Source organism: Leucoraja erinacea, chromosome 9 (assembly GCF_028641065.1).
Source record: "Leucoraja erinacea ecotype New England chromosome 9, Leri_hhj_1, whole genome shotgun sequence".
NCBI classification, from domain to species: domain Eukaryota; kingdom Metazoa; phylum Chordata; class Chondrichthyes; order Rajiformes; family Rajidae; genus Leucoraja; species Leucoraja erinaceus.
The window spans coordinates 67,593,506-67,605,580 of NC_073385.1; the positions used below are offsets into that span (position 1 = coordinate 67,593,506).

Sequence of the window (12,075 nt, forward strand, 5' to 3'; positions counted from 1 at the left end):
TTAATTAAACAGGACATTGGTGACTTGTGCTTCATGTACACTTGATTGCATCTTACAGAATTTGCTTCACATTTCTGCTTAAGCACAAGTAGATTTTACTAACTGGCCAATTTATGTTAATAGAAACATAGAAAATAGGTGCAGGAGTAGGCCATTCGGCCCTTCGAGCCTGCACCGCCATTCAATATGATCATGGCTGATCATCCAACTCAGTATCCTGTACCTGCCTTCTCTCCATACCCCCTGATCCCTTTAGCCACAAGGGCCACATCTAACTCCCTCTTAAATATAGCCAACGAACTGGCCTCAACTACCTTCTGTGGCAGAGAATTCCAGAGATTCACCGCTCTCTGTGTGAAAAATGTTTTCCTCATCTCGGTCCTAAAAGATTTCCCCCTTATCCTTAAACTGTGACCCCTTGTTCTGGACTTCCCCAACATCAGAAACAATCTTCCTGCATCTAGCCTGTCCAACCACTTAAGAATTTTGTAAGTTTCTATAAGATCCCCCCTCAATCTTCTAAATTCTAGCGAGTACAAATCGAGTCTATCCAGTCTTTCTTCATATGAAAGTCCTGACATCCCAGGAATCAGTCTGGTGAACCTTCTCTGTACTCCCTCTATGGCAAGAATGTATTTCCTCAGATTAGGAGACCAAAACTGTACGCAATACTCCAGGTGTGGTCTCACCAAAACCCTGTACAACTGCAGTAGAACCTCCCTGCTCCTATACTCAAATCATTTTGCTCATGTACACTATGTTAATGTACAATGTACACTATTGTAAAAAGAATAACCAGCAACATTTAATTTTAACATGTAGACACCCACATTCTACATTCATTGTTGATCTCCAAGTCATTCCAAGACCTATAGGGAAATTTACCGAAATAAAACTGCATCTGGATCGCATGAAAAAAAGATTTATAGTTTCCTCCTTAATGTTTTGGACTAAGACCCATCATTTATTTATTTGCCTCTGTACTCCACAATTTGAGATTTGTAATACAAAAATTGTAATAATAATAAAGTGCACATTGTCAGATTTTAATAAAGGCCATTTTTATACATTTTGGTTTCACCATGTAGAAATTTCAGCAGTGTTTATACATACCCCCCCTCCCCATTTCAAGGCACCATAATGTTTGGGACACAGCAATGTCTCGGGTAAATGAAAGTAGTCATGTTTAGTATTTTGTTGCATATCCTTTGCATTCAATGACTGCTTGAAGTCTGCGATTCATGGACATCACCAGTTGCTGGGTGTCTTCTCTGGTGATGCTCTGCCAGGCCTGTATTGCAGCGTTCTTTAGCTTATGCTTGTTTTGGGGGCTAGTCCCCTTCAGTTTACTCTTCAGCGTATAAAATGCATGCTCAATTGGGTTCAGATCAGATGATTGACGTTGCGCTTGAGAATTGACCATTTTTTAGCTTTGAAAAACTCCTTTGGTGCTTTAGCAGTATGTTTGGCATCATTGTCTTGCTGTAGAATGAACTGCTGGCCAATGAGTTTTGAGGCATTTATTTGAAGTTGAGTAGATAAGATGTGTCTGTACACTTCAGAATTCATTATGCTTCTACCATCAGCAGTTGTATTATCAATGAAGATAAGTGAGCCAGTACCTTCAGCAGCCATACAATCCCAGGCCATAACACCCCCACCACTGTGTTTTACAGATGAGGTGGCATGCTTTGGATCTTGGGCAGTTCCGTCTCCTCCATACTTTGCTCTTGCCATCACTTTAATACAAGTCAATCTTCATCTCATCTGTCCACAAGACCTTTTTCCAGAACTGTGGTTGCTCTTTTAAGTAGTTATTAGCAATTGTAACCCGGCCATCCTATTTTTGCGGCTAACCAGTGGTTTGCATCTTGCAGTGTAGCCTCTGTATTTCTGTTCGTGAAGTCTTCTGCGGACAGTGATCATTGACAAATCCATACCTGACTCCAGAAGAGTGTTTCTGATCTGTCGGACAGGTGTTTGGGGATTTTTCTTTATTATAGAGAGAATTCTTCTGTCATCAGCTGTGGAGGTCTTCCTTGGCCTGCCAGTCCCTTTGCGATTAGTAAGCTCACCAGTGCTCTCTCTTCTTAACGATGTTCCAAACAGTTGATTTTGGTCAGCCTAAGGTTTGGCTGATGTATCTAACAGTTTTATTCTTGTTTCTCAGTCTCATAATGGCTTCTTTGACTTTCATTGGCACAACTTTGGTCCTCATGTTGATAAACAGCAATTAAGCATTAAGGAGGCAATTAAACACACCTGAGCAATTACAAACACCTGTAAAGCCATGTGTCCCAAACATTATGGTGCCCTGAAATGGGGGGACTATGTATAAACAGAGATGTAAACCAAAATGTAACAAAAATACCCTATAATAATATCTGACACTTTAACCACATGTGATTTTTTTCTATTACAAATCTGAAATTGTGGAGTACAGAGGCAAATAAATAAATGATGGGTCTTTGTCCCAAACATTATGGAGGGCACTGTAGATGTTACTTTTCTCAGCTGTTATCCATAAACCCATGCAAAGTGTGTGAATAAGAGCTAAGTTATCAGAGGGACAATGCAGAAGTTTACAGATTTAAAAAAAAAAACATTTGTTTTTAAGCTATGTTGATCTTCAGATTCAGATTCAATTTAATTGTCATTGTCAGTGTACAGTACAGAGACAACGAATCTTCAGTACATTGTCCTGATTCCGCTATCATTTTTGTCAGTTTTGGTTGCAGGGACTAGCCGTAGTCACATTTTCAGATTAATCATGCAAATTGAAAGAAAAATAATTAGATCTGGATGAATTCTATTGTCAATGTACCTGTACTGCCATTTTGACCAAGATCAGCTTTTGCTTTTAAAACCCAAATCTTTCAGTTGCTGGCAGACATTTTGATTACAGGAAATTGTAGGCAAGAGCGCAAAAAAAGTTTTATCTTATAAATAGGCAGATGACTTAAGTTCACATTTCTTGTGCGCATATTGGCAGTTTGTAGGCTTCGTACTTGTGCATTCAGAGTCTCAAGCCTAATTTGCCTTACTCCAACAGGTGATGCAAGTCGTGGCCACAGAGATACAGGATTGTTCATGGATGGTTGATGCTATATGCTCTTTAAAGCAGGTGATGCAGGTTAATATCCAACTTTGATTTCTTAACATATCAACATCCATTGAGGACACAAACATCTTTCCTAAGACTCAATGCAATTAGACATGTGTATTCAAAAATTATTTAATATATTTACCACTATCTCAGTAGCTGCTGAAACAAACCATTTTGTCACTGGTAAAGGGCAAACCTTTTCTTGGAGCAAGAAACACTTAGAGCGAACACTCAAAGGAAAGGCAATTGTTCTCCCACTGTTCTACAATTTCATATAAACCAGTCCTCATTTAGTTCCAATTAGCCAAATAGAAAACTTCCCATTGCCTTGTATACCTGAAAATGTATTTGACTCCATAACACAACTGTAGTCCACTTTACAAACTGGCCACGAGTCAGTAAAGGAGAAATCAAACCTCATGACATGCTGTAAATTTGGCACCTGCAGTGATGGAGACCAGTTTTGTACACTAACGTGGCAGCTACAGCCATGATCATATTGAATGGCGGTGCAGGCTGGAAGGGCCGAATGGCCTACTCCTGCACCCATTTTCTATGTTTCTATGACAAGACAACAATAGATATACTCAGAATGTAATCTTTGTTATACATCCAATCACTCCAAGTACATACCAAGGTCATTTTCAAGAGCTATTTGGACTGAGATCTCATGGGTTTCCCCAATATGTATAGCTAATATTTTGTGAAGAGAGCATTAAATTGCCATCTCTGTTAAGTCATTCTCGTGAAAGGCCTGCGTTAATAGGAGGAAATAAGAAAAGTGCAGAGAATAGAAGACATCCTGGAATTGAAGAAAGCAGAGGAAAATATGCACAATTATGAATTAAAGACACAAAAGGCAATGACATGCAAAATGAAGAATTAATTAATTCATTACATTTTGATCCAGGAAAACATGAAACCTACAGAATTCAGAGCTAAGAATAATATCACTGCCTGACAACATTCAGCTGTTCACCATTCCCGCTGTCAGCTAACAGTTCGCATAAAGAAAAATGTTTTGCATACTACATCTCCAGAATCTTAATTTTGAGGACTATTCTTACCTGTAATATTTTCTGCCCACAATTATACTGACCTCTTCTACCTTTGATCAGCCATGATCATATTGAGTGGCGATGCAGGCTCGACGGGCCGAATGGTTTACTCCTGCACCTATTTTCTATGTTTGTTGGTAGATATGAAGCCCCTCCTATTACATTTATGTACATAAATGAAGTTCAAAACTAGAGAGAACCAATCACAAAATATTATAAAACAAATTTTCTTCCCTTTAGGTTTCAAATAGCAACTATTTTGAAGAACGTTCAAGGATGAGAGAATTCAAGTGTAAGTAATTAAAAATACAGGCATTAATTATTAGGAAGAAGTTAAATTCCAGAATTTGCACTTTATGCAAGCTATTTAAATTAGTTAAACAGTCATATTGTCTCACGAAGCCCAATAACTAAAACATATCTGATGTGAGAATCACAAGCGTAGCACTAACATTTACTCAAACAAAATTATACCAAGAATAGAAAAGAACCAACTATGCAGGATAGATCAAAGAAACTCAAATCACATTTGGTCTATGCAATGCTTGAGGCATTACCATTTGAAGGTGCAGAATTTGTTGGTCTTGGCTGTAAAGAACTGTTATAACAGTTACTTACATGCAAGGATCAAGTAAATTTATAAAAAGGTAGATTATAAAGTATTTATTTCAAAGTCTTCGATAGTTTCAGATATTTAAGCAAACATTACAACAATAAATGTGATGCTTTGAAACATTATTTCTGCAATCTAAATTTAAATGGTTAAGTTTAACAGCAAAGCAAGGGAAACAATTATTTTTCGATGCCTTTGTTTTGCAGGCTTAATTTTAATGGACCAAGTATTTGGAAGATGCCTACTCTGCTGCACAGGCACACTCGTATCCAATCATAAGTTCAAGCCATATAACATCTAATTATTAGACAGACAATGCATCTTCCATTTTAAAACACTGATTACAGTAATTTCAGTTTACACTGGTGAAAATATGACAATATAAATATAATCTATACTATAATTATGATCTGTATGCACCAATTCTAGATAATCATACTGGATGCATATTTTTTTTTTTTTTAATATTCAGCAAACGTACACAAAGTCCCAAACTAAAAACTTAATTTAATTCTCAGTGCAGACTTTAAAAAAATACACATTAAAAGACCCAAGTAAAAATAAAAATGAATCAAGAAGTACGCAATGTATTTATTCAAGCTTTGCCTGTACTTTTACATTCTTCCAAGAAATAAGCATCGGTATGTACAGCAAATTTATAATGATGCAACATAACCGAACCTAGAGCAATTCCTAATTAGACTATGACAAATGTAAAACGTTTGGCACATCCTAAATTATTTTACATTGATGAAGGTCTGTCATGATCCAGCAATTCTAACCGACAAAGAAAATACATTATCCAATCCCTCACTGTAGCTGTTATAAATTGGAATTTAGTAGGTCCCCGTGCTAGTTTGTGAACCTTGGTGATGCATCAACCACAGAAGTACAAAGCTCAGAAATTTAAAATACTCACTGATAGAGAACTCTACAGATGATAAGCTTAATTTCCTTTTTTTAAATAGAAAGATTTCTGCTGTACCAAACAATTCAACAAATTAATTACAGCCAAATGTACTTTTTTTTTTTTTACAACCAAAAATGAACAGAAGAACTATATTCAAGATTATGTATATATTCTCTGAATTAGAAACTACTTTCATTAAAACAAAACTTCAACTAGAGTAATTGATCATTGCTCCAGGACATAAACAATATTTATACATATGGTACATTGTTGGTTCAATTTGAAACAATATTAAAATAAATGTTTAATAGATACAGAAAAAATTATTTTGTCCACAACACACCTGATCTGGGAGCTTTTGCACATCCCATGAGTATCTCTCTACTTGCATTAAACTATTAAGTGCAACTTTATTTTAATATAAATCTATGATTGCAACATCCATCTCCTGAATCACAAATTCAAGCTAGAAAGTAATGACTCGATTCACTGAGTGCATTCCAAGCTGCCTTCCAACCAATTTCAATTTAATAATAAAAAGCAAAAAAAAAAATCAGTGCAAAGGTGAGATACAAATTCAGAGTTGATGTACTGCGAATAGAATAGCTTTGTTTTAATATATATTCACTTTACATTTAATTAAACTACATCAACTCTGGGGGGGGGGGGGGGGGGAAAAAAAAAAAAAAAAAACGAAAGTTAAGATTTTAAAAAACGTTTTTTGGTTTATTTTTTAAAACTGCTATCACCAAGGGAATAGGTCCTTGGCCGTTAGCAGTTGTCTGTGTTAGTGGAATAGATAAGCCCATGTCAACAGTTTGCAGTCAACATTGTTCCCCAGTGTTAGCTCTACACAATTCACAGCAGAATCCTGAACAAAAACACTACTATAATTAAATTTGAAAAGCGCTGTGGCTGAAGACCAGCTCCTGGCTCCAATGTCATTACTCCTCATCCTGTAGCGAAGGTTTGCAAGCGGTAGTGCCACAGCTATACTACAGTCCCACTCGGCGAATTGGCTTGGTTTTGGGACGACAAGCCCTGTAAACATAGCATTTCATATTGTTATACCGTTGACACTTTACACCAAACATTAATTAATTTTTCTCACCTACTAAGGTGTTTCAAGTCTTCTGATGAGGCATAATGGTACAGGTAAAATTGGAACTTTAACCCAATTGAGAATCTGATGAATCAAACTTTTTATAATGTGAACTTGAAAATGCAAATGAAAACAAATAAACTAATTCATCAAGTCTAATGCCAGCACTAAAATATTTGCATTGAAATTACTATTATATTTCAGTATTCCAATTGGTTCCATTTGATAATCAATGACTTGTTGTACACTTAACTAACAAATCATTTGAACATTTTACACCAGGGTAACCATATTAGAACACATATACAGTGGCTTGCAAAAGTTTTCATACCCCTTGAACTTTTCCACATTTTGTCACGTTACAACCACAAACGTAAATGTATTTTATTGGGATTTTATGTGATAGACCAACACAAAGTGGTGCATAATTGTGAAGTGGAAGGAAAATCATACATGGTTTTCAAATTTTTTTACAAATAAAAAACTGAAAAGTGTGGCGTGCAAAAGTATTCAGCCCCCTTTACTCCGATACCCCTAAATAAAATCCAGTGCAACTAATTGCCTTCAGAAGTCACCTAATTAGTAAATAGAGTCCACTTGTGTGTAATCTAATCTCAGTATAAATACAGCTGTTCTGTGAAGGCCTCAGAGGTTTGTTAGAGAACATTAGTGAACAAACAGCATCATGAAGCCCAAGGAACACACCAGACAGGTTAGGGATAAAGTTGTGGAGAAGTTTGAAGCAGGGTTAGGTTATAAAAAAATATCCCAAGCTTTGAACATCTCACGGAGCACTGTTCAATCCATCATCCGAAAATGGAAAGAGTATGGCACAACTGCAAACCTACCAAGACATGGCCGTCCACCTAAACTGACAGGCCGGGCAAGGAGAGCATTGGTCAGAGAAGCAGCCAAGAGGCCCATGGTAATTCTGGAGGAGCAGCAGAGATCCACAGCTCAGGTGGGAGAATCTGTCCACAGGACAACTATTAGTCGTGCACTCCACAAATCGGGCCTTTATGGAAGAGTGGCAAGAAGAAAGCCATTGTTGAAAAAAAGCCATAAGAAGTCCCGTTTGCAGTTTGCCACAGCAAACATGTGGAGGAAGGTGCTCTGGTCAGATGAGACCAAAATTGAAGTTTTTGGCCTAAATGCAAAACGCTATGTGTGGCGGAAAACTAACACTGCACATCACCCTGAACACACCATCCCCACTGTGAAACATGGTGGTGGCAGAATCATGCTGTGGGGATGCTTTTCTTCAGCAGGGACAGGGAAGCTGGTCAGAGTTGATGGGAAGATGGATGGAGCCAAATACAGGGCAATCTTGGAAGAAAACCTGTTAGAGTCTGCAAAAGACTTGAGACTGGGGCGGAGGTTCACCTTCCAGCAGGACAACGACCCTAAACATACAGCCAGAGCTACAATGGAATGGTTTAGATCAAAGCATATTCATGTGTTCGAATGGCCCAGTCAAAGTCCAGACCTAAATTCAATTGAGAATCTCTGGCAAGACTTGAAAATTGCTGTTCACAGACGCTCTCCATCCAATCTGACTGAGCTTGAGCTATTTTGCAAAGAAGAATGGGCAAAAATTTCAGTCTCTAGATGTGCAAAGCTGGTAGACATACCCCAAAAGACTTGCAGCTGCAATTGCAGCGAAAGGTGGTTCTACAAAGTATTGACCGAGGGGGGCTGAATACTTTTGCACGCCACACTTTTCAGTTTTTTATTTGTAAAAAAATTTGAAAACCACGTATCATTTCCCTTCCACTTCACAATTATGCACCACTTTGTGTTGGTCTATCACATAAAATCCCAATAAAATACATTTACGTTTGTGGTTGTAACATGACAAAATGTGGAAAAGTTCAAGGGATATGAATACTTTTGCAAGCCACTGTAAATGTAGTTTGAACTACCAATACATTGCTCATCCTGAGCATACAAAAATCATTTAAAGTTGATTATTCCCAAATATCAACCACAAAATAAATTGTTTTGTATTTCCTACACAAATTGGTGTTGAATGGCAAACTATCTGTCCGTGTTAGTGGAATAGATAAGCCCATGTCAACAGGCAAATTAAAAAAATCATTTTCCTTTGCAAACCGCAGTTTTGCTGAAATTTACTCATACATGGCAGCAGAATCAAGTTGATAGAAAGATAAAATTCAGCCCATTCATTCATAGAATTAGTAATAATTCTTATCCTGGAAAAATAAACATGTGCATCCAAGCCATTAGAAGAGTCTTAGGCTTTTTCCTCCTTTGGAAATTAATGCCAATTTATTTATGCCAACTCATCACGGGATGCAGACCATGGGAGTGTCTCAGATCAGTTTACTTTATGATGTCAAGATCAATTGGAACTATATTAGAACCAAGTTGAACGGGTAAAGAATCCACGACCAAATCACATACCAGCGATGTTCGGTTAGTATGGTATTGCTGAGGTCAACCAGAGGAAGATATGTGAAACTTTCTTTATCTTCTGCCCTGTGGGAATTGTGCTGCCAGGTTGGGATCACAGTACATGTTCTACCTTCACCAAGCAGTCTTTATACCACAGTGCACAGGCATTAAATAAATATAAATATGGCTAATCGTTTTCCTGCAACACCAATGTGATTGCATCTTGCAGAGAAATCTGGCCAAGTTAAAGGCCCCTGATAACCACACATTGCCCTTGGGGGCCTCACGATTTTATTTAAATGCATTACTGTGTTGCTGCATTTCTGATATACAAACTGTTCGGGTTATGAACAGCTGGCAGGAACAGAACCCTACTGTAACCTGGGCAGCGCATGTATGGCTGATAATCTGCATTGGTTAAGCTGTTCCTCGTGAGCTTCGGTGGTTAGCGATTCTTGATATGCAAGATTAAATTCAAAATTGTAAAGTGAAATTGCAATTGTGGCTCGGAGTGCAATGTGCTAATCTTGCCCTCAGCCGACATTTATTTATAGAATTTTTATATACAGCAAATAGAACAGTTGGGTATTTATTTAATCAGGGGCCATATCAACAAGTATACCATGATCTGAGCAATAAATACAGGACTTTTTTTTGTCATTTCCACAGTTTTTGATGCTTTGCGTCAACTTTGCTGAATACAAAATCTGCATTTCCTATAGACTGTAGTTCAAATAGTGAATAGGTGTTATACCCTGGGCCACAAAATTGTCCATAGTTTAGTTTAAATGTTCTAACCTCCACATTCCCAAATTCCAGTGCTGCTGTCACAACAAGGCGCATTTGGAGGTAGGATGAACTCAGCTATAGAGTGTGAGGCTAAAGATGTGTAAAGCATTGAATTAATACTGGTCTTCAAAGAGGGGGATGGACTGGCACAGAGGAAGAATATGTATTGAAAATAAGCAACTTTATCCCTTACAGCCAGCATAACATTAGTGGGCAAATCCATCTTTAAAAGAGATGTCATGTTTTATTAACTTAAGTAAACTTTGACGTATTGAGGAATGACAATGAATGGAGAGCGTTTGCCTTATTTTTATGCATTTTAATAAATGCTTGAAAAGATTCCAAATGCCAAATTGATTGAGAAAGTAAAATCCCACAGTGAAGTGGCATGATGGATTAAACGGCAGAAAGCAGAGGGTAGCAGAGGATGGCAATTCTTGCAAATGGAAGTAGGTATGCAGTCATGTTCTGCAGGGCTCAGAATAGGCCACTTATGGTCTACAAATGACTGGATGCAAGTAGACAGGTCACAAAGTTTGTCAGTATCAGAAAATGCAATAATTTACAGGAAGATACTAGCTAGGAATGCACAGATCTGCCTGATGAAAGCCAATCCAGAAAAGTATGCGGTGATGCATTTAGAAGGGTCAAACAATAAAGAAATATTAAAGTATAATAAGAGGATATTAAGTCTAGAGGGGAACAGAAGCATCACAACAAGTATATCCACAAATTTTAGAAAATGATATGGGAAGATAAGATGTTCTACATGTGCTGTGAGCTACTAGCCTTTATTGGCCAAGGCACAAGACCAATAACAATTACAGCACGGAAACAGGCCATCTCGGCCCTACAAGTCCATGCCGAACAAATTTTGTTCCCCTTAGTCCCACCTGCCTGCACTCGTACCATAACCCTCCATTCCCTTCTCATCCATATGCCTATCCAATTTATTTTTAAATGATACCAATGAACCTGCCTCCACCACTTCCACTGGGAGCTCATTCCACACCGCCACCACTCTCTGCGTAAAGAAGTTCCCCCTCATATTACCCCTAAACTTCTGTCCCTTAATTCTGAAGTCATATCCTCTTGTTTGAATCTTCCCTATTCTCAAAGGGAAAAGCTTGTCCACATCAACTCTGTCTATCCCTCTCATCATTTTAAAGACATCTATCAGGTCCTCCCTTAACCTTCTGCGCTCCAGAGAATAAAGACCTAACTTATTCAACCTATCTCCGTAACTTAGTTGTTGAAACCCAGGCAACATTCTAGTAAATCTCCTCTGTACTCTCTCTATTTTGTTGACAAAGTTGGAATAACCCCACAACTGTTTAAAATGTGTTATAGGGTGAACCAAAGTGTAGATGTACAAAGACACAGCTGTATAGTTACCACAGGCTCTAGCTCTAGATCAGCATTGGTTTCTTGAGAACAAGGGAAAATGAAGTGAGGTTTAATATAAAATGCCCTTTCACGGCCTATCATAACAGCTTATTCCTCTTAACTGAGAGGCTGAAATTAGAGTCAAATTGGTAGATCTGGCAGCATCTCTGGATAACGAGAGTTAACATTTCAGATCGTAGATAGGCAAAGCGGCACAGGCAGCATCTCTACAGAGAAGGAATGGGTGACGTTTTGGGTCGACCCGAAACGTCACCCATTCCTTCTCTCCAGAAATGCTGCCTGTGCTGCCGACTTGCTCCAGCTTTGTGTCTATCTTCGATTTAAACCAGCATCTGCAGTTCCTTCTTACACGTTTTAACATTTCAGATCAATGGCCTGTCATTTTCTTTTTTTTCCTCCTTACAGACCTCTGGCTTTTCAATGAAGTTAATGGTAGTAGGATTAAAGGGTGGTGTAGGTCTCCGGAACTCACTCGCTGAAAAGGTGTTAGCGTCATCACATTTAAAGTGCCTGCCATTTCACCCACAGAGCAATGGACCAAGAAATGGAAGTTGGATTCATTTAAAAAGTTCATTCTAGCATTCTTGAACACTGTAAATGTTTATGATTTTACAAGACTAACAATGTGCAAGACTAAAACCATGACTAGAATCATAGTCAGAGTACAGAAGCAGT

General features: G+C 38.0%; 2 protein-coding genes across 13 annotated transcripts in view; one reads left to right on the forward strand and one right to left on the reverse strand.

The window, feature by feature from the left end:
* Positions 1-4,479, forward strand: part of LOC129700538 (MAPK/MAK/MRK overlapping kinase-like) — an 85,588-nt gene extending 81,109 nt beyond the window's left edge. For all 11 annotated transcript variants that reach the window (XM_055641132.1, XM_055641129.1, XM_055641131.1 and 8 more), the window contains 2 exons: positions 3,053-3,133; positions 4,405-4,479. In XM_055641132.1, coding sequence (XP_055497107.1) covers positions 3,053-3,133; positions 4,405-4,464 — 141 coding nt within the window. In that variant the 3' untranslated portion in view covers positions 4,465-4,479. The remainder of the gene's footprint in view (positions 1-3,052; positions 3,134-4,404) is intronic.
* Positions 4,480-5,356: 877 nt separating this feature from the next.
* wdr20a (WD repeat domain 20a) overlaps positions 5,357-12,075 on the reverse strand; it is a 51,172-nt gene continuing 44,453 nt past the window's right edge. For both annotated transcript variants that reach the window (XM_055641121.1, XM_055641120.1), the window contains one exon: positions 5,357-6,728. In XM_055641121.1, the coding sequence (XP_055497096.1) occupies positions 6,678-6,728 (51 nt within the window). In that variant the 3' untranslated portion in view covers positions 5,357-6,677. The remainder of the gene's footprint in view (positions 6,729-12,075) is intronic.